The sequence below is a fragment of the Miniopterus schreibersii genome, assembly GCF_964146895.1.
Source record: "Miniopterus schreibersii genome assembly, chromosome: 10".
NCBI classification, from domain to species: Eukaryota; Metazoa; Chordata; class Mammalia; order Chiroptera; family Miniopteridae; genus Miniopterus; species Miniopterus schreibersii.
In genome coordinates, this window is record NC_138110.1 from 59,827,016 (window position 1) to 59,850,129 (window position 23,114).

General features: G+C 43.4%; 1 protein-coding gene across 2 annotated transcripts in view; it reads right to left on the reverse strand.

The window, feature by feature from the left end:
- ACSS2 (acyl-CoA synthetase short chain family member 2) overlaps positions 1-23,114 on the reverse strand; it is a 42,928-nt gene that overhangs the window by 1,342 nt on the left and 18,472 nt on the right. The window contains exons 3-18 of one of the 2 annotated variants that reach the window (XM_081149502.1): positions 11,660-11,751; positions 11,347-11,450; positions 11,023-11,095; positions 10,669-10,744; positions 10,393-10,507; positions 9,860-9,898; positions 7,144-7,281; positions 5,758-5,928; positions 5,331-5,464; positions 4,985-5,117; positions 4,848-4,904; positions 4,574-4,654; positions 3,349-3,457; positions 1,480-1,548; positions 970-1,146; positions 67-141 (exon numbers count right to left, since the gene is read on the reverse strand). In XM_081149502.1, the coding sequence (XP_081005628.1) occupies positions 67-141; positions 970-1,146; positions 1,480-1,548; positions 3,349-3,457; positions 4,574-4,654; positions 4,848-4,904; positions 4,985-5,117; positions 5,331-5,464; positions 5,758-5,928; positions 7,144-7,281; positions 9,860-9,898; positions 10,393-10,507; positions 10,669-10,744; positions 11,023-11,095; positions 11,347-11,450; positions 11,660-11,751 (1,643 nt within the window). The remainder of the gene's footprint in view (positions 1-66; positions 142-969; positions 1,147-1,479; positions 1,549-3,348; positions 3,458-4,573; positions 4,655-4,847; positions 4,905-4,984; positions 5,118-5,330; positions 5,465-5,757; positions 5,929-7,143; positions 7,282-9,859; positions 9,899-10,392; positions 10,508-10,668; positions 10,745-11,022; positions 11,096-11,346; positions 11,451-11,659; positions 11,752-23,114) is intronic. The other variant, XM_081149503.1, reaches the window with a different exon arrangement.

Consider the following 23,114-nt stretch of genomic DNA (forward strand, 5'->3'; position numbering starts at 1 on the left):
AGCCTGCCAAAGGCTTCCATCTACACACACTCCACCAATCCCAATCCCTCGAGCCTCTGAACATACCTGAGCGGGTTTTAGGCAAGCCAGGTGCATTCTGGATGTAATCTGGTGTGGCAATGGGGCCAATCTTTTCTCTAACTGTAACAACAAATCATTAGGCATTTCTTCAATACCATTAGTCATGCTCCCCAAAACCAAAGTAGAGATGGCTTTGCTCCACCACTTACTTCCTCTTCAAGGCCCTGCCCACAGAATCATTCTCAGGTTCGATGCCTGTCAGTCTCTCTCTTTAGCACATTGTCTCTCTACTATCTCATTTATCTTAATCCACCTTCATGGAACTCAGGCTCTAGAATCAGCCTGCTAGAGTTGAAATCCCACTTTTCTAGCAGTGTGGCCCTGGGCAAGTGATCCAACTTCTCTGAGCTTCAATTTCTTCATCTTTATAATGAGGGTAACAATAGGATCAATTTGAGCAGTGATTATATGCATTTAAAGCACTTAATCCAGCCCTAGCTGGTTTTGCTCAGTGGTTAGAGCATCGGCCTGCAGACTGAAGGGTCCCAGGTTTGATTCCAGCCAAGGGCACATACCTGAGCTACAGGCTTGATCTCTGGGCCCAGTGAGGGCATGTATGGGAGGCAACCAATTGATGTGTGTCTCACATCAATATTTCCCTCTCTCCCTCCCACTCTCTCTGAAAAGCAATGGAAAAAATATCTTCCGGTGAGGATTAAAAAATAAAGCATTTGGCACGGTGGTGGCACAGAGAAAGGATTCTATAAATGTCAGCCATTATTACCCTAGGGGACAGACTAGTGGAGACTGAATGGTAAGAGGGCAATCAGCCCCCTGGGAGTTGTCTGATTTAGGGAGCAGCTCACTTCAGCCCCTCCTCAACAACCTGCTATGACAACTGATCCATCAGGACAAACCCAGAAGTTCTTGCCCAGGAAGGCTCCTCACTCTGCTTCTTGAGCTCCTCAGTGAGAGTGGGGCTGAAGGCATATCCATCGCACAGGGTGACAAAGCAGTAGAGGCATTCGCCCTTCACAGGATGAGGGTGGCTGACCACGGCTGCCTCTGCAATAGCCTGATGTTCCACAAGTGCGGACTCCACCTCGGCCGTGCTCAGCAGGTGTCCTTGTCAAGGGAAAGGAAGTGTCATGAAAGAGGTCCCAGCCTCTACCCCAGCCCCTGCTCCATCTGTGCCTACAGGGCAGACCTGGTCTGGTCAAATGGGATAAGCGCTTCATTCCTTACATGACATGCTTTGGTTGCCCCACCATCCCAGTTCCCCTCCTCTAGGCACATTCCAGTCCTTATCACTCTTCCTCCAAAACCTGGGCGCAGAACTGAATGCTTCACTCCAAACATGGTTTGGCTAAAGGACAACCTGGGTCTTTCAAAAGGCTTTAGATGGGAGTTGCTGAGAGAACAGGGCTAATGAAAAAGAAAACAGTCCCTGGCCCTCACCAGATACATTCAGCATATCATCAATCCTGCCAGTGATCCAGTAATAGCCATCCTGGTCCCGCCGGCAACCTGGGAAGAGAAGAAATGCACAATGTAATAAATACCCCCCAGTAGGAAAACATGATCACATTACCAAACTGCCACACCCACTGCACTAGCTTCCTAGCAAGTATTCCTGCTTCTATCCTTGCCCACTGTGGTGGCTAGGCTCCCAAATGGCCACACCAATCACCTGACATTCATACCCCTGTGTACTCCTTTCTTATTATACTAGGGTTAGTCTGTGTGATCAGTATAATTTGGCAGAAGTGATGGGATGTCATTTCTGCAATTAGATTATAGAAGGCACTGGCTTCTATCTTGGTTGTGTTCTCTCAGACTATTTGCTCTGGGGAAGTCAGCTGCCATGTCATGAGTGGCCTATAGAGAGGCCCAGTTGTACGGAACAGGGATCCTGCCAACAGCCACATGAGTGAGCCTGGAAGTGGGTCCTCCAGGCTCAGTCAAACCTTCAGATGACTGCAGCACCAAACAACTTGACTGCAACCCACAAGAGACTCTCAATAAGAACTGCCAGCTAAGCTGCTGTGTTGCTGGTCATCTGAAGTGGTGTGAGCTGACATAATATTTGGGGTTGTGTGTGTTTTTTAATTTTCATCTAAGGATATTCTCTCCACCAGTTCTTCAGAGAGAATGGAAGGTGGAGAGGGAAGGAAAGAAAGAGAGAGACAATGTTGTGAAGAGACACATCAATTGGTTGCCTTTTGCACATGCCCTGACTGGGTTGGGGATTGAACCTGCAACCCAGGTACATGCGTTTGACCAGGATTCAAACCTATGACCCTGTGGTACATGGGCCCACACTCTAACCACTGAGCCACACAGGCCAGGACTATGTTGTTTTAAGCTGCCAAGTTTGGGGCAATTGCTGCACAACAATAGATAGCTAATACACCTGCCAAAAGTCTATTCTCCATAAATTAGATGAAGTTATTTTCTAAACAGTAAATCAATCCTCATCTCTCTGCTCAAAGTCCCTAAAAGTCTCCCACTGTGCATTGGATAAAATCAAACATCTCACCATGGCCCACAAGGCCCTATATTATCTACCTCTCTAAATGTTCTTCCCTTTGCTCACTACCCTGTGGCCACACAGGCTTCAGTCTGTTCCTCAGATATTTCAAGCATGTGTCTGCACAGAACACTTACACTTATACCAGATTTTCCCATGCCTGGCTCCTTCTCACCTTTCAGGGCTATGGTCAAAAATCACTTCAGAGAAGCCTTCTCTCACGTTCCCATATATGGCCATACCCGCAGACACTCTATCTCATTACTCTGTTTAGAGCACTTTTCCTTTATCGCACTTATCACTAAGATAAGCTTATTTACTTGTTTGCTAAGTTTATTGTCTGTATCCCTTTAAAAGAAAGTAAGCCCCATGAGAGAAGAGACCTTGCCTACCCTATTTGTGGTAATAGCCTCTGTGCTTAGATCAGCGCCTGGACGTAGTAGGTGCTTAATAAATGGAATGGTGGATAGACACATGGGCAAACAGAGCCTCCAGATATGGGAATACACATGACATTGTAATACTGCCATATGCCCCATCTCTTTCAACACAGGAGCAATGACAAGAACCTCCTTCCTCAGACATCAATCTCAGATGGCACCATGCTGAGACCCATCCTGCAATACTCATTCCTGCTCTTACAGGCTCTGTAACTCTGCCTCAGTATTAGACACTGACACATAGGACACATTTCTCTCTCCCTATGTTTCTTCACCCTTAGCCAACTCTTCCTGAAAATGAAAGGGGAAAGCATATGTCTTGATAGGAAGTGTGGCCAGGGGATAGCCAAGGCTCACCATCTCCTGTCACGTAGTACCCAGGGAACTTCTTAAAGTAGGTGGTCTCAAAGCGTTCATGATTCCCATAGATGGTACGCATGATCCCTGGCCAGGGCTGCTTGAACACCTGGGGAGTGAGGAAGGCACAGTGGTCACATCTGTTACACTGTCTCACTGAAAGACAACCAAAGCTTTGCCAAATCTGAGGAGAAATGTCCTGAATGCCATTCCTGAGAAGTAGGACAAGGAAGTAGGCTTTGGAGATAAACAATCCAGGCGTGGAATCCCAACTATGCCACTTGGGTAAGAAACTTTACCTATCTGAGTTTCAGGATCCTCATCTGTAAATCAGAAAAAATAATCTGGGGATTAAATTGATAGTAGGTAGAAGATGCCTAGCACAATGTTCTGTTGATGATAAGCACTTAGTAAATTTGAGTCTCCTTTTGGGTAATCCCTCAGGAAAGCAGGCGCAGTTTGGTACAAATGAGAACAGTCATATAAATATGTGGGACCCAACCAATAACAACCTGTGGCAGCAGAAGGATGAGATGACGGCTAACAGGCAGAAGGTCTGGATTCAAGTGCTACCCTTGTTACGACCTTGTTCTTAGTAAAAGTGAGGTGGGGTGGAGAGTCAGGGCTGATGATATAAGTACTAATACAATAATCACAACAACAGCTAACATTTATCAAGCACTTATTTTATTGCTAGGTTCTGTGCTAAACTCTTCACATGGATTATCTAATTTAATCATAAATCCAGCAACTACAGAAGACCAAGGTACCATTAGAACCCTGTTTTACAAATGAGAAAATTTAAGGTGAGAGGAGTTAGGTAACTTATCTGAGGTCACAGAAGAGGCAGAGCCAGGATCAGAACTCAGGCAGGTTGATTCTGGAGTCTATATGATTTCCTACTACATTATGAAGCCTCCTTTCACATTAGAATGTTTATCAAAGGAAAAGTTGGGACTAAGTCTTCCAGACCCAATAAGGTACCATGAGGAATCTTTGAGCAGAATCCTTAGAAGCCTCACGGGCCAAAAGGCAGAAAAGCAAGCAAAGTATCCAGAAAGATTACCTGCAGGGTCTCTGCAAAGGATAAACCCTCAAGCATGGAACTTTAGTCACAGCAGCTACCAGGAGAGATTAGGTTCTAAACTCTGAAGCAAAGTATAGTACTCCTTGATGGAACCTTTCCCCCCAACTCCTCCAAGACCACCAAGGAGCAGGGCCTCACCAGATAGCCTTCAGCTTCACCTTCCAACTCTTCCCCAGACTCATTCAGGATTGCAGGAGCCACACCAAAGAATGGGAAGGTCTAGAAGCAAACAGGAGACAGGACCCAAGGAGAGAAATGAGGCAACTCTGACTCAACTCTACCTCTCCCAAGGAGATGCAGAGCCCCAAATTCATCACACATCTCAGTCCAGTCCCCCTCCCTCTACCTAAGCTAAATGCCCCAAGACTCTACCCCTGTCTAGCCCAGGACCCGCCAAAGGAGCCTCACTCACAGCAGAACCAGGCTTCATGGGTGTTGCACCAGGGAGAGGGGTCAGCATATGGCCACCCTATGGAAGTCAGAGATCAGGGGTTTGAGTCAGTCTTCCCACACTGTCCCTGACCCCAACCTTCTGGACCCCTTACTCACTGTCTCTGTTTGCCAGAAGGTGTCCACAATGGGGCAACGTTGGGCACCTACTACCTGGTGGTACCACAGCCAGGCCTCGGGGTTGATGGGTTCACCTACTGTGCCTAATACCTGTAAGGATGCCCGGCTATGCCTTGGGCAGGGGAGTGGGGAGAAAGGAAGGCTCTGCGTATCACTGGGAATCAGGAAGACATGCCCAGGCTCTTCTGCCACCACCACCACCACCACTGCCCTCCCACCATTCCAGGTCAGGGAGCTGGAACAGTGGCATGGAAAAGACTGTGCATTAAGGTCAATACCCAATCTGAGGGAAACCCATGGGGCAGCAGCTGGGAAGGGGTCTCACTTGGTGACAGGCTTATCTCCAAACTTCATGAGCAGGCGGATAGCTGTAGGTGCTGTGTAGAACTTGGTCACCTTGTACTTGTCCACAATACTCCACATGCGGCTCACGTCCGGGTATGTAGGGATCCCCTCAAACTAACCCCAGTGAAGGCTGGTCATTCTTGGTCCTTTCCAATAGTCCCTCCATCCCCCTACCATACCCTTAGACTCAGTATTTTGCCTTTTCTGACAAACCCATGCCTTCACTCCCTTACCAGACAAGCCAAGAGAACTTCCTAATCAGGATTCATAATCCCCTCAGAAATGAGTAAGAACTATGTAAGTCCTACTTCCTCTAGACCAAGTGGTCGTGGGAGGCAGTCACCCAGGATCATCTTGTCCATCCCCTACGTAGGCCAGAAAGCCATGTGTCCCAGCTCCCCTCTCACCAAAACACTGGTGGCACCGTTGGCCAGTGGTCCATAGGTGACATAGGAATGGCCAGTGATCCAGCCAATGTCTGCTGTGCACCAGAACACGTCCTCTGCATGGAAGTCAAACACGTACTTGAAGGTTGTGGCCACATAGAGCATGTAGCCTCCAACTGTGTGTACCACACCCTGGGGGGAGAATAAGTCCTCAGGATGAGGCTTGGGCTCACCCCCACTGACCACCAAATGTAGGCTGGGCAGAGCTAGAGGAAGATCCTCCTCAAGGATTTTGGCTCTGCCAGCACCCCTTTCACAGCATCCATCTCTCTTCCATCCCTTTTTCTCCATGTTCCCATATCACACCTCACACACAGGTACAGTCAGTCCATCATTCATACCCACACCCTAAGATGGTGTTTCTGAGCTGCCCACATCTCTCACACATAAACACTTGGAATACACTCACAGCTAATAGTGTTTCTGTTGTGTATTTGTGTATACACTCAATTTACACGTTGACAGTGTGAGAGTGGGGGGGGGAAAGACAATCTTCTCTTACTCCATCAATATCCCATCCCTAGGAAAAAGAGACCAAAATTGTTTCTAAAGGCCCATTGAGGGATATTCCAAAGAATGTGGAAAAAATAATTTAGGGATGGGGTAGGTGGAAGGCAGAGTGACATATCTTTCAAGTCAATGGAACAGAGTTTCCTTAAGTATTTTTGGTTCCCACTGTGCACTGGGAGCAACTAGGTATTAAAGCGTGGCATGTTGAAGGAACTAAACTCTAAGAGCTGTTGTCTAGGAATCCAAGAGGATCCCTGTACCCACCATTGGCCTTGAGTTGACAAGGCAGCTCTCCTTCAACCAAACCATGTAGGCACGAGCAAGAAACATCAATATAAGTCACATGAACTGATCCTCTTCTACCCTTTTGGGCAATATGAAAGCCCCCACCTGAATTATCTCACCCTGGGCCTCGCAATCTAGTGTCTTAATTTGATTTAGAAAAGGAAATGTGAGCCCCGCCGGCTTGGCTCAGTGGTTGAACATCGACTTATGAACCAGGAGATCTCGGTTCAATTCCCAGTCAGGGCATATGGCCAGGTTGCAGGCTCGATCCCCAGCAGGGGGCATGTAGAAGGCAGCAGATCAATGATGACTCTCATCATTGAAGTTCCTCTCTCTCTCCCTCTCCCTTCTTCTCTCTGAAATCAATAAAGATATATTTAAAAAAAAAAAAAAAAAGGAATGTGACATTTCTGAAACTCAGGATTGTGGAGTAAAATTCATGTCATTACACGCTTCCTTGGAAATTCACTTCTACCCCTTCACAGTACACACACACACACACACACACACGCACGCACACGCGCGCGCACACACACACACACACACACTTGCCTTGGGTTTGCCTGTGGAGCCACTGGTGTACAGGATGAAAAGCGGGTCCTCAGCATCACACCACTCAGGCTCACACTCATCACCTGCCTCGTGCATGAGTTCATGCCACCACAAGTCAACCCCCTCATTCCAGGGGACCTGCAGGAGAAGGAAGACAGGAAAGAACTGTGAACAGCTCAAGATGGGGGCAGGAGATACCTGGCACCTGGAAGGGCCAGGGTGGGACTGGCAGGTGGGGGTGCTGGGAGGGAGGAAGGGCCCTGCAATGGTGGAATGGAGCAGAGAGAACAGAAGCAGAACAGCAGGCTTCCTGGGTATTTCCGGGACGCTGCTCCAGAGTTCTTCCTCACCCTGCCTCAGGCTGAAGAGGGCCCCTTGTTAGTCCCTTCTCATCCTCCAATTCTCAGTCTAAATGTCACCTTGGAAAGGCTTTCCCTGAACAGTATCTGGTAGATTCCCACCCCCATCATCACCCCTGCTAGTATTCTTGATCACAGCACCATATTTCTTTCCCACACAGCACCTATTTCCAGTTATTTTATTTCGTTGTTCACTTGATTACTGTCTTTCCACTAGATAGTGACATCTATGAGTACAGTGCATGCCTGTCTTTTTCCCTCTATATCCCCAACACCTAGCAAAGTGCCTGGCACTCAAAAGGCACTCCATAAATTTTTGTTGGATGAATGAATATACACACACAGGCCTGAATACACACATATGTACTTATGGGACTAGTAGCTCATGGGCAGGGATGTGAACACCACACAATTCAGAAGTGCAAAATTAGTCAGAGCCTGCAGGTGAGGCAGGCATCTGGCCCTGTTAGTAGTGAAAGAAGTCAACAGATCTTGGTCCAAGCGCCTTTTCCTGCATGTCTAGACCTCATTCTCCATCTGGAGGTTCCTACCCTTGCTCTGCCCCTGCCTTTACATCACTGCTACCAATGAGTTTCCCATAAAGACATCTGCTTGAGGTTTCATCATTAGGAAGCCTTGCTTTAAGTTGGTAGGAAAGGGCCAAGGTGGACTTCTCCCAGTGGAGGGATGTTCTATATCGGAGTGCCTTTGATAACTATTTCTGGGTCTTTCATCCTTAAATTTTTCTGAACTCTATTTGAAACTGTTTTACTTTCCTGGTTATATCACTTATTTGAACAACTAGTTTTCTGAGTCTGTTCTTTGCTGAGTGAAGTTGGATTCCCTGAATTTGTCCAAAAATTGCACTGAATTTAAATTCCAGTTCTGCCACTTTCTACCTATATATGACCTTGGGCAAGTCACTTTACCTTGTTATTCCTTTTTAAAACGAGGACAGTCGTTCTTGCCCCAGTGGTCTCACAGGATTTGGGGAACATCAAAAGAGAAAGGTATTACCTAGTAAACATCAAGCCTTGGTTTATCCTGGGGCTGGGGAAGACTGATGAATGTCAGAAAAGATATTCAGGAACTCCTCTGGAAGATGAATTTAAGGGTATGATGATGGGAACTGTTTGGGGTTTGCTTTAGTTATCACAAAGCCCTTTCATATTCATTAGCTTCTAGTATGTTCAATGGCCCTGGCTGGTAGGTAGACATGATAGTGTAAGAGAAACACCCTAGTCCTGTTGTATGTCTATACGCTAATCTACTGTGTGTGCATATTTGGTTAAAAAAACCCAAAGTATCCCTAGCCAGTTTGCTCAGTGGTTAGAGCATTGGCCCAAGGACCGAAGGGTCCTGGGTTTGATTCCGGCCAAGGGCATATACTCTAATCACCAAATTTGTTACCTCCTTCAAGAGAAAAAGTCTTAGGTCCCTGCCTGAGTTTTAAAAGGAAACAGTGTCCCCTGGAAATCAGATCTGTCTCTACCGTGTTAATGAGAATAGAGAAAAGGGCGATTATATCTACCATTAGCCTAAGAGGTTAAAATCATAGTAGATTTAGAGTAAGACACCCTATGAGGATGGTAAACTCAAGAGGAATTGTGAGTTTTCTGCTTTGTTTTAGTAAGGAAAGTGGTTTCCTTTTAAGCATGTACTATCTATCATCTCTCCATTACTGATAAGGGCACTGAAGCCCAGAAAGCAGAACCAAAGCTAAAAACTGGTCTCTGGGCTCCAAACCCAGTCTCTCCTCTATAGTAATCTGCTTTGAGTCCCCACTTAGGGAACCCCTTCTTAAAACCACCTACAATGTAACTTTGTTCAATTTAGTACTTAATTACATCAGAGCACCTGTGCCATTTGTAAATCCCAAAGTAGTATATAAACACATTTAGGGATCTTCTCCTCTGCTGTCCTATATATAAAACTTAGGCTTTCATTTGTAATACATATCTAACTCCCCAACTTGATGGTGAATTCCCAAGGTTAAGGTCTATACCTCCTCTACCTGCTTCTCCTCCTGTCTCTCCTTGCTCTGCCCCAGCTAAGTGCACAGTATAAACTTTCTGACAGGTTACTTGGTTCTCTCTCCCACAGAGGTCCTGAGCAACAGGAGAAAAATTGTCTGTTGCTACTTTCCTGAGATCCATGCTCTATGCCAGTTCAGAGAGGTAGCAATAGGTATTTGGTTTCACAACCCTTCAAAGTGACTTAAATGGCAAAGGACCCAGGGGCAGAGAGAAGGGGGTTAGGTTTGGCAGCTACCTCAATGGGGCAAACAGGCAAAGAGCAATGGACACACAGACAAGCACGCAGGAAAGCAGTGCCCAAGGCAGTGCAGAGGTGGATACCTGGGGCCAGATGCGCTTGGGCTTCTCTTTCGGCTTACCCTGTTAAGAGCCCATGGAAAGGATAGTGAGCAAGGTCCAAGTATAGGGAAGTGGGAGGGAAGGGTCAGTGTGCCCCAAACCTCTTGTTGCCTCCTTTTCTAACAAGGGGTATATCTTATGGTGGGACCCCACAGGAGCCCAACCCAAGCCACAGCCCAGTAATCAAGATGACTATATTTAGTCACCCAAGTCAGCCCATTTTTAACCCAAATCCATGCCTGAGGGTCCCTCATGTCCATCAGGATATCCCAACCAGCATGTGAGTCTCCCTCACAATATCTCATGCTAAGGTCCCAAGTTGCGAAGGGCTCCCTAGCTACTTTCAAGTTCAAAGTCCCCAGCTCCCAGCCAGCCCTGCCAGAGGAGGCATTTCTAGGATGGCTCTCAGATCCCAGCACTATAATGAGGAAGCAAAGAAGGACATCAGGAACTTCCTGGGCAGGAAAAGGGAGTCAATTTGAGCCCAGGGGAGGGCATAGCAGTGCCAGACTCACCTGCACATCTGGACATGGCCTCTTAATTGGGGGGGACTGGCTAGAAGAGTCACCTATGCCCAGCTCTGACCTCCTCAGGTGCTTGACCACAATGCAGCATCTCACTGGGAAACCCCTGGAAGAAAGAAAAGCCTGAAGTGGTAGGATGGTAGGCTTAAAAGAGAATTTGGTAGGACCCACCCATGTCTATCTAGGATAGGAGAGATAAAGGGCACATGATGCTGGGAAAAGGCCCAGTTCACCAAGAGTAGTAGCCAACTGGCCAAACACACTTACTTCTCCCGACACTTCTCCAGGGCCTCATCAGCCAGTTCCTTCAGGTTCACAAGCTTTTCCCCCCTGTAGAAGGCATCTTTGGGGAGCAACAGACATTCCAGGCCTTAGGAAGTCACCATACTCCTCACCCCTTATCCCTAGTAACCATAATGTTCAAAGTCCTTCTTGAGTGGACCTCTTAACTCTGGTTCTTCCAGCTGATTTGAGCTGACAGAGTGTTAGCTGAGGTAGAACCAGCAGCTAAAAAGTAGCCAGTCCATATCCTCTACACTGAGCAGTCCAAAACTCCAATTAGCTGATTGGAACAAAGTCTTGGGGTATAGGGGTTCTGGAGAAGGGGTGAGAATTAGTCACCTGCAGTGATGAGAAGGCTGCAACTGGAATCCAGGATCCGTTCACATAGAGACTCTGCAGAAAAGCCTGCAAACTGGGGAAGAAAAGAAAGACTGAGAGAGAGGGGGACCCAAGGATTAAGTGAACAAGGAAAGGAGTCACTCATAAAACCTTTAGGGTCTCTAAGTCAGGGTCCTAGAAGAAATTGGATAATTGATATGGAACCTATAACAAAAACATTTTAAACTCCTTAGTCTGGTTCTTCAGATCCTCTATCATCCAGGCCCAACCTACTTCTCCAGAGCCCCATCCCCCACCAGGCCTTTTTCCAGCCCAAATTCCTACCACGATGGAATGCGGAGCCCCAATGCGAGCACATGCCAGCATTGCTACCACAAGCTTCGGTATCATGGGCATGTAGATGGCCACTCGGTCGCCCTTCCGAATGCCTGCAGGTAAAGGACAGACATTGAACCATGGACCTTCTTGCTGCTACTTGCTCCCTCTCATCCAGCTACTACTACCACCTCACCCCCACCTCCAGCTGACCTCTTCTATTCCAGTTACCAGATTCCTTCCATCCCTTATCTACTTCCCCCAAGTCCGCAGATACCCCACGGTCAAGCCCTCCATCCCCTCCCCCCACCTCCCCACTCACCCTGTTTTCGGAGTACATTGCTGAACTGGCACACTTGGACCAGAAGTTCATGGTATGTGATCTGGGTGGTCTCCTCTGGCTCATTGCCCTCCCTGAGATAAATCAGAAAGAACTAGTTATTAGGGAGTATAATCTCTTCCCCAAACAAAAAATAGAAACAGTCATAAAATCCATTTGGTAACACCAAGACCTGGGAATGTCCTGTGAGGGTGAGCCATCTACCACTGCACCTTGAACTGACTGGTCAGATACTTTGGCCTTTCAAAGTATACTTTATACACAAGCCGTGTCACTGAAAAAATGTATTTTTAATCTCTCAACCTCATTTAGGTTGATAAAATGGAATGATGGTCCTTTATTTTCTATCCTAGGGATGTATTAAGGAGAATTTATATCACAGATATAAAGTAGGGTCTCCAGATCACTTGCACCCAAGTCACCTAGGGAAACGTGTTAAAATGTAGGTTCCTGAGACCCTACTCAGACCTACTAATCAGAATCACAAGGTCCAAGAATCTACTTCTTTATTACAAGCTGGAATAAAGAATCACCAGGTGATTCTGATATAAATGTAAAGTTTGAGGATCATCAGCTTCTATCAGCTGATTTCTGTCCTCCGTAGCCTTGCCTCCCAGTCCTCCCAAGGCTTCAGCCTGGTTTTCTTTGATCATTCCTTCATCTGTTCATTTGCTTATTCAACAATGACTATGTACTATATACGTGGATAGAAATAAGGTACTGATGAACAAGATAAGCAAGGTCCCTGACAACATGGAGCTTGTATCCCAATGATAGTGCAAGAAATACACAAGCAATACAACCAAGATAATTTGAGATTATGATAAGCATTACTTTAGGAGAAATACTTTTTAAAAAGACATCTTAAGGAACTTTCATGATTATATGTGAAGATTTAGCTATAAGAATATTTCCCCTCAGTGGTTTTCCTTTTTTAATTGTATTTTTTGAATAAGTAATAAATATAAATGTTACTACATAAAAAGATATGTGATGAGAAGTTCCCTACCCCCACCCCCAATCACCCTGTCTACTGGCAACCACTGTTAACCTATGTTGTATAACTTTCCAGAAATAGTCAATATACAGACAAGATCACTCCTTGTAGGATGGAAGGTATAGCTAGGGAAACTGAATTAATGTGGAGTGACCAAGATAATCACTTTGAAAGAAGGCTATACTTTTAGCATCTTTCATAAGGTACTTGAGATATCGCAGAAGATGGAAATTTAAAAAGTGAATTTAAAAAGTTGAATTTTAGTGCTGTTCAAAAGAAAAATAAGCACCTCATAAACCCCAAAGAAGCACAGAGTGGATAGAAATGGGAAAGAACTGCTATAACCACAGAACAGGCCTATCAGACAAACATAAATACATGTATTTATGTTTATATATTCTCACTATTTTCTATACAATGATGGCATACAGCACACACTATTCTGTACTTTCTTTTTAGTATAATATACATCCAATAGACTGCAATTTTTTAAAAAAATATAGCTTTATTGATTTCATAGAGAGGAAAGGAGAGGGATAGAGAGATAGAAACATCAATGATGGGAGAGTCATTGATCGGCTGCCTCCTGCATGCTCCCAACTGGGGATCGAGCCCACAACCCAGGCATGTGCCCTGACCGGGAATCAAACCCTGATCGCCTGGATCCTGGGTCGAAGCTCAACCGCTGAGCCATGCCCAGCCGGGCCTGCACATATCTTAAGTATAGAGCTCAATAATCTTGCTTTTTTAAAAACTTAACAATATGCATTGATATCATTCTCCATCCAGGCTTGTGCTGTTTCATTTTCTTGGTCATCTGCATAATAGTATACTATTAACAAATAAATGCTTCAATAAATATCTTTATTCATATGTCATTTTACTCACTTAATATATTTGTAGGGTGAATTACTAGAAGTAAAATTGTTGGGTCAAAGGATATGTGCATTTTATTTTATTTTTGTTAATCCTCACCTGAGGATATTTTCAGAGAGAATGGAAAGAAGAAAGAAAGGTGGAGAAAGACAGAGGAGACTGAGAGAGATTGGGTTGAGGATTGAGCCTGCAACCCAGGTACATGCCCTTGACTGGCAATCAAATCCTCCACCCTTCAGTGGATGTATCAACTTTCTAACCGCTGAGCCACACTGGCCAGGGCAAGGATATGTGCATTTTAAATATTGATAAACATTAGAGGACAATACTCTAAATAAGATGGTCAGGGAAGGCCTCTCCCCAGGGAGGTGATATTTGAGCTAAGACCTGAGTAATGAGAAGTAAGCAACTATGGAAATTCTTGGAAAGAGTATCCTGGGCAGAGAGAACATTGATATTTGGAAAGGCACTGAGGTGGTAAAGAGCTTGCCCTATTCAGAGTACAGAAAGGAAACCAGTTTAGCTGGAGCATAGTGAACAAGAGGAGGGTAAGAATGAGAGGTAGACAGCAGATCACATATGGCATTGTAGGCAATGGTGAGAAGTTTCTCCTGGCTTCCCTTACATACAAAGGCCCACCTCCACACTTTTGATTATGCCATTGCCCCTGCTTACAATGCTTTCCCTACTCCTTCAGGCACCAGTGCCACATATCCCTCCCTAAATACTACACTATCCAGAGTACTTATGAAGAAGGTAACTGAAACCCAGAGAGATGTAATAGCTTGGCAAGGTCACATAATAATAAGTGGCAGAGCCAAGAATAGATCCTTGGGTCTTCTGATTTCAAGTCCAGACTCTTTCCCCTCATAGTGTGAAGGACAGGGGCTAGCAGAGAAGTCAGGACTTTGAAGGTTACACAGATTATCAGCCTCTTCCTACCTCCTGGCTTGATAAGTTACTATCCTTTCCTTGGCTTAGCCTCCCAGGGCTGAGAGGTGTGAAGCACAGAGAGCTTTCTAATGTGGGAAGGAACAAGGAGAGAAGAAGCTGGCAAATGGCCCTGAATGCCAAAGGCAAAAAACCCATTTCCTTAACTGGTCCACTAATGAGTGCCATAGGAACTTCAGAACATCTCCAGTTAAGCTAAATGCAGACATATACCACATACCCATGCTTGTGTGTTTCTACATGCATACCACATATCAGCTCACCTGAGTACACTGACATGCATAATATCACATATAATATTACAAAATAGTATAGGCACGAAAGCTGCCTGTTTACATACATAGGCACAAATAAGCATAAATATATGGACCCAGAAGTCAAATATAGGCCCCTCTGCAAGTACGTGCACCACATTTATGTACCACCTATGTGCACAGCTTGCCCCTCCAGAAAATCTCTATCAAATCACTGTTTCATTTTCTTCGTGGAACTTCCATTATTTGAAATTATCTTATGTATTTTATTTACTTGTATATTATCTGTGTCTTTCACTAGAATATAAACTCCATGATAACAGAGACCTTGTCTGTCTTGTTCATTGCTACACCCTTAGCACCTAAAATAGAGCCTGGTATATAGAAAGTACACAAAAATAGATAAGCACACACCTATACAAGAACAGCTTATTTGAGCCCACTTGTAGTTACACACACACTCTCACACATCACAGTGTACATTCCTCTCCCTGGCTCTGGGCTCAAGTTATACATTATTTATATAGGTACCTTACTCCTTCCAGTGTCTTCTTTCTCTGACATACATACCAGGCTGGGCCCCGTGGTTGTTTGGGAGGGGGAGGGAACAGAGTACTGGCCTACCGCAAGATCTCCAGCCCTCTAGGATGTTAGAATTTTTCAAAGAACATCCAATCTAGTCTCCTAACTCTAAAGAGATCCAAAGAGACCATTTTTTGTGCTCAAGGTCACATGTTAGACTAAAGCAGAATAGGCACCAGGACTCAAGGTCCAGGCCTCTTTCCTCTACAGTGGGAGTTGCAAACCCAGAAATCAACAGGATCCAGGCAGGTAACTTAAATTAGTAAAGTGTACTATATAAAAGAAAAAATTTGATAGCAATAAGAAATAGTTAACTTTCCTTTTTTCTTCTTCTTCTTCTTTCTTTTTTTAAAGAATAGTTTATTGATTTTTAGAAAGAGAGGAAGGGAGAAGAGAGAAACATTAGCTGCCTCCTGCATGCCCCGTCCTGGAGATTGAGCCCACAACCCAGGTATGAGCTATGCCAACCAGGAGTCCTTTTAACTTTTCTTTAAGAAAACAGTAGCACATGTGCAATGACACTTAGTCTAAATTTTGGGGAAGGAAGGGGCAGGGACTGGAAAACAGGAGAATACATGCTCTGGAAAAAGGAGACATCTAAGTACATAAACTTAGCTCCTGTCAACTTTTGCCCTACGAGAATAAGGGCTCAATGTTGCCAATTTTTTCAGTTTTTTTGGTGTTTTTTTAATCCTAACTCGAGGATATTTTTTCCATTGCTTTTCAGAAAGAGTGGAAGAGAGAGAGAGAAACATTGATGTGAGAGACACATTGGATTGGTTGCCTCCCACATGCACACTGACTGGGGCCGGGGAGAGAGCCTGCAACCGAGGTGTGTGCCCTTGGCCAAAATCGAAACCTGGGACCCTTCAGTCCTCAGGCTGACGCTCTAACCATCAAGCCAAACAGGCCAGGGCAATTTTTTCAGTTTTTAAGAGAGGCTTGGAATCTAATACTGAATTTTTAAGTGCTGACAACTAATTTTTAAAAGTTTAAAACACTGTGGTCAAACAAAACTATTAATAAGATTTAGCTGGTGGGCTACCAATTGGGAACCTTTGCTGTAGACCTAACTAACCTCCCCTTTACCTGGAGGCTATATAGTATGGGACAACCCAAGGTATACAGTCTTCTCATCTTCCTCCAGGGGCCCTTCTCTACCTACCTTACACTCTCCAAATTTGATGTAATCTATTATTCATTCAAAATATATTTGGACAGACTACTTCTCTTCATATATCCTTCTACCATCCTAGACCAAAATCACCATTAAGTCAGATCATGTCACTCCTCTACTCAAAATGCTCAGATATCTTCCCATACCATTTTGAGTAAAAGTAAAATTCCTCTGCATACTAGTTCCTGTATGATCTACACCCTCATCACCTCTTTGTCCTCATATATATTCCTATTCTTTCTTCGTTTCTCTGTCAATCTGCTCCAGTTATGTGGACTCCCATTTGGCAAAAACACCAAGCACACTTAACCTTAGAACTTTTGTCCTCTACTTGGAGCATTCTTCCCCCAGAGAGCCACATGGTTTACTCCCTATATTTGAGTTACTGCTCAAATGTTGGCTTCTCATCTTTGAACACTCCATATAAAAAGCACTCCTTTTCCCCCCTCCCTCAAGCCCCAGGTATTCCAAATTATGTTTCATGAAGCCTTCTCTACTTTCTCTTTTTCCTCACTCACCCCAAAGATGAAAGTTCTTTCTTCTTCCCAAGGCCCTTTATCTCACTTTCCTTGTGATCTATTAGTTCTACCTTATGTTACATTTATTGGGGCTTTATCTTTCTTATTATACCCTGGGCTCTTCCAGGGCAGGGATCATTATGTCTTCTTATCCTCTGTCTCCTCCAAACACAGTTCACACAATAAGTACATAAGATTCATGGCCAAATCATTGAAAAACTGGTAACTGATTAATGACAGGGAAGACTTGGGTTCCCCCTCTCTATATGAGAGGGATGATCATTGGATCGGAGATTTTAGTTCCCTAGGCTAACAGAAAAGTAAGGCACAGTATAGGAGGAAAGAGCCGAGGAAAAAATATGTGGGGAAAACTGGGTTCTTCATAGAAGCCCAGAGGGCAGGTTCTAACCAGGAGAGGTAGTCTTCCAGAGAAGGAACACCCAGACGAGAAGAGCAGTCAAACTTGTTATGAGAGAAACACTAGACTGAGGTGTTTAGTGTGAAGAAGAGAAAGACATAACAAGTCTCAAATATCTGTATATCTGTTGCCTCACCCTCATCTCTTGTCTGGATAACCACAATGGCCCCAAACAGATCTCCCACTTCACTCTTACTCCCTTCCAATCCAGAATTATCATTCAGAATTATCTATAAAAAACACAAACCAAACTATATCACCTCCTTCTTAAAACCCTTTTTGGCTTCCATTACATGTCAAAAAAAATCCAGACTTTTACTATGCTTTGTATCCTCTCCAGCTCATCTTCTGTCATTGTTCTATTCTGCTTAATAGGCTCCAGACACATTTGCCTTCCTACTGATAGAGCATGCCATGTTCTTTTACTAGCTTTCCCCAACTCTTTGAGTGGTTTGCTCTATCTCATGTTTCAGATCTCAGTTTAAATGTCGCCTCCCTAATGAGGCTTTCCCCAACTACCCTAAGTAGCATCATCTTTCCTGTTATTCTTCATCATGACACTCTATTTTTTTCATAGCACTTTTCTAGAGCTATAATTTTTTAATTATTTATTTATCTCTCTTTTTTTTTATCCCCCGCTAATTGTCTGTCTCCCCTACTAGACAGTAAGCTTTCTGAAGGCAGAGACCAAATTGGTCTTGTTTACTGCTTGTTACCCAGTACCTTGCAAAGAATGTTGTATATAGCAGGAGTTCAATAAATATTTGCTGAATTAATGAACCTAAAGGATTATTATGGGAAAGAAGCAAACTAGTGTTATATAACTATAAATGGAAGAGCTAGGTTAAATAGGAGTTCAATATAAGGAAAGCCTTTTTAATTGACAGAGCCATCCAATGATGGAAGATACTCCTTTGGGAGCTCACTAACTCTGGAGATATGATGTTGAATTTGGGATTTTCAGGGATACTAAAGAGCAGATTTCATGACATGGTTGGGACCAAGCAAGACAAGTGTGCATCAAATTGTGGTCAGACAGTGTTAGTAACACAAATTTCAAGGCCAAGGCTCATATAGCTGCAGCATAGGATTGATATCTACTAGATCATTCTCCAGGGAATGAGATCCTTGGAATTTCAATTTTATAAGCAACCCATGTGATTCATGTTCACTGAAGTTTCAGATGACCTTTAAGGACCTTCCAACTTAGAGATTCTTTGATTCTGTAAAATTAAGAAATAATGAGTTCTGTGATTCATAAATCACTGTACAAATGTGAGGCACTCGGATGTAAGTACACCCCAAGTCACTTTCCCTTTCATTAAGGCAGCAGGGAGTGGGAACAATATAACTTGGCCAATTAGCAGCCTAATGTTCCCTCTGTGTACTCCTGCACTAGCCAGGAGAGGAGGGAGAAGAGCTGGAGGAGGAGGTGGGAGGAGGCACACCTCAAAGAATGAATCACAAATCACTTACAATGCCAGAGGAAGATGGCACTTTTGAGGTCCACTATCCTTATTTACAGATGAGAAACCTAATGCACAGAAGGGAAGTGATGGCTTGGAGGTTACTTAACACATTAGTAGCAGCATTATTCTAAAACAGTGCTATCCAACACGGTAGCTACAAGCCACAGATAGCTATCAAACACTTGAAATGTAGCAGAGGAACTCCACTTTTAAATTTTATTTAATTTTAATTATTTTAAATATTAAAAGTAATCTATGGCTAGTTCTAGAATCTAGATGTTTCTAGTTCACGGCATTTTCGTTCTAAATGACAAGGACTCCAAAAGGGGGCTGTTGTTTCCAAAGCCAGAATTAGCATAAGGAAGAAAATAAAAATGCAAGAGTCCTGGGAACTGTGGGGTTAGAGTCCATCAAGGATGGATTTCAGTGTAGCTATAATCACCCAAGAAAATTGAAAACATGCATCCATACAAAAACTTATACACAAATGTTCATAGCAGCATTACTCTTATTCATGATATCAAAAAGTGAAAACAAACCAAATGTCCATCAATTGAAGAATGGATAAATAAAAGTGGTCTTACTGTACAATGGGTTATTATTCAGCATAAAAAGGAATGAAGTACTGGTACATGCTACAACACGGATAAACTTTGAAAAGATTATGCTAAATGAAAGAAGCTAGACACAAAAGGCAACATATTGTATGATTCCATTTATATGAAATGTCCAGAATAGTCAAAGCTATAGAAAAACTAAGTAGACTAGACTAGTAGTTGCCTCATGCTGAGGTGGGGAAAGTTGGAGGAAAATGAGGAGTTCCTGCTAATGAATGTGAGGTTTCTTTTCAGGGTGGTGACACTGTTCTAAAATTGATTGTGATGGCCCTGACCGGTTGGTTGGAACATCGTCCAGTGCACCAGAAGGTCAAGGGTTTGATTCCTGGTCAGGGCACATGCCTAGGTTGTGGGTTTGATTCCTGGTCGGGGATCCATGAGGGAGGCAACTGATTGATGTCTCTCTCCCACATTGATGTTTCTCCCCCCACCACCCACTTCTTCCCTAAGATCAATTTAAAAAAAAAAACACGATTGTAATGATGGTTGCACAACTCTGAATACAGTAAATAATCATTGAATTGTGTGCTATAAATGGGTAATTGTATCCTATGAATTATATCTCAAATTTAAAAACACTAGTGATTTTTATTGGAACTGCAACACACAGATTGATTTGGAAAAAAACAGATATCTTTACAAGTCTTCTTTTCCAAAAAGACTGTCCCTTAGCACCATTCATTCACTCATTCATACTGTCTCTATTTTCATAAATACTTGGCATTTATCTACTTTATTTTTAGCATTATAGTCATATGTATACATCTGTTTCCCTCATTGGATTGTGAGTTCCTTAAAGGCAGACAGGATATCTTTTTATCTGTTTCCTCTTCTGTGCCTAGCACAAAGTTTGATACACAGTAGGTACTTAATACATAATTATGAAATGAATAAAAAAATGAATAAATGAACAAACTTCTCTGCTCATATGATCAGCCAGATCCAGGCTTATCAGAGTGAAGAAACATAAAAGGAAAGAGGGGCCTGGCCGGGTGTGGCTCAGCAGTTGAGCATCAACCTAGGATCCAGGCAATCGGGGTTCAGTTCCCCCGGTCAGGGCACATGCCCGGGTTGATCCCCAGTTGGGAGCGTGCAGGAGGCAGCCGATCAATGACTCTCTCATCACTGATGTTTCTATCTCTTTCTCTCCCTCTCCTTTCCTCTCTCTGAAATCAATAAAGATATATTTTTTTAAAAAGGGAAAGAGGGGATTATTGAACACACAAAGAAGATAGATGCTAGACCAGCAGAGGGGAATGGTAGACACAAAAAGGAAAAAAGTATAAAACTTGTGGAATGGGATTTGGAGATATATCAAAAAGAGTTTCTTGAGCCCCAACAATGGGCTTAGTTCTCAACTTTATGCCATGGGAGGCACTGAAAGAAGCCTCTGGATCTGAGGTTCAGGCTATGGGACTCATGCTTTGCAATCTGGGCTATTATTGTAGCCTGTCCTTCTGCCAGCTATTTTCAGGCCTTGATCCAGGGACGTTGTGCCTGTTACCCTTGGCCAAGGTGGCCTTGGTGCCAGCTGGATTCTGTACCTATTTTCTGTTGAGAAGGCAGACCTGGGCCAGTATAGAAAGTAACCCTTTTCCTACTGCATTCATGCTTATTACAGGCAGAAAATCACACACATTTGTTCCTACCATCATGTGTCCCTTGCTAGCCTTACCCAAAACAAGTGAATGAAGACAACCCTCTCAGATCCTTTATTATCACAGCATTTGGAATGCTGCCTAAATAGGAATGTGCCTGGAGCAGAAAAAGAAGTGGGAAGAAAGCCAGTGACACCATTTTACATGTGCATCAGGTCCCTCAAGTACAGCAGACTTACTCAAAAATATTCATTACAATGGTTCTTTGTTACTTAGATAGGTAGCATAGTTTAAGTCATTATGTTTTCAAGCTAGGGTATTCTATTCCTGTGGCTATATGAGCAGAAAGTTTTAAGAGAAAAAGTGTCCAGATACTCAATTTTCATATGTAATCTTTCCTAACATTGATCTGAGTTGGATCTCCTTTCCCACTTTCTCTTTCACAAATACTCTTCTCCCACTTTATAAAAAAAATGTCATCTCTCTCTCTCTCTCTCATCCCAAACTTTATTATGCCTGTACAATGTTGAGGTTACAAAAAACCAAAAAAACCTCCAGAGTGCCAAACAAAGGGACACTTTGAGAATGTATAACTTTACAGGGAGAGACCCAAGAAGGCAAATCATAGAGCTTCTGCAAGAAATCAGTATTGAAAGAAGTAACACCTTAATTCATTCAGGTGACAAACTCATGGCAAGACTACTTGCCTTATTAGAATTATAATTCAGAAGTTAAATAGTATTCTCAGGGTCATATATTAACATACTTGTTTTAACTGAGAAAGAAGTTAGACATTTTCTAACAGAAAGTAAATCTGATTTAGTTGATTATATTGACAATAAGAACTGGCTATGCAAGTTAGGTTGTACGGTGGACATTTTCTATAAATTATATGAGCTAAACTTGCAGTTCCAAGATTTTGAAAAAGATATATAAAATATATACATGTATACAATATAAAACACATTGCACATTGCAGTTATTTAACATTATGATAAAATGTTCAAGTATGAACTTTAAAATGTGTGATGAGTTACATAATTTTTCAAAATTCTTTTAGGTGTACAATTTTTAAGGTTTAAGGCCACTGACCTAAATAATTTTTCAAAGGTACCCTTGTCACCACATCATTGTCTACCACATCAGAATCATCTGAGGAGGTTATAAAAAATATAAGATGGAAGTCTTATCATTTGGAGATTCCGATTCAACAGGCTGGGTGATGTCCAGGAATATGGACTATTAAGATCTTCAGGTAATTATTTGGAGCCACCAGACCTAGACTTATTGTTGACCCCTAATTCAATGTGTGAATTTGCATAAATTTTCCCCCCTTTGAGCCTCAGTTTCTTTTTCTATCTTTTTTTTTTTAAATTCTCACCTGAGGATATTTTTTCCATTGCTTTTCAGAAAGTGAAAGAGAGGGAGAGAATGAAATATCGATGTGAGAGAGACACATTGATTGGTTGCCTCCTGCACTCACCCCAGCTCCAGGCCAGGGATTGAGCCTGCAACCAAGGCACGTGCCCTTGGCTGGAATTGAACCCGGGATCCTTCAGTCCACAGGCCGATGCTCTAACCACTGAGCCAAAGCGACCAGGGCGAGCCTCAGTTTCCTTCTCTGTAAAGTATAAGATGAAAGGAGGGAGTCAGGAGGAGGGGGAAGGTTAGTGTTAGACCAGATAATCTCTAATGTATCTTAGACTCCGTGATTCTCATTTCTCCCTTTCAGAAACAGGAGAATGGGCCCTAAAAGTCAGTTTCAGAGAAGAGAGGTTTTACTTACATGGGTTTTGAAACAAAGAACTTAGCTAAGGTATAGACCAAATAAAAGTAATGAAACCCAACATGACTGCCTCACATGGGTTTGTGTAGATCAAAAAAAATCCTGCCAATTCCTCACTTGAGAACAGTATAAAACTGCTTTAGAGGATATTCCCTCACATGATCCTCACAGCTACTGGAACAGCAGGTAGAGCA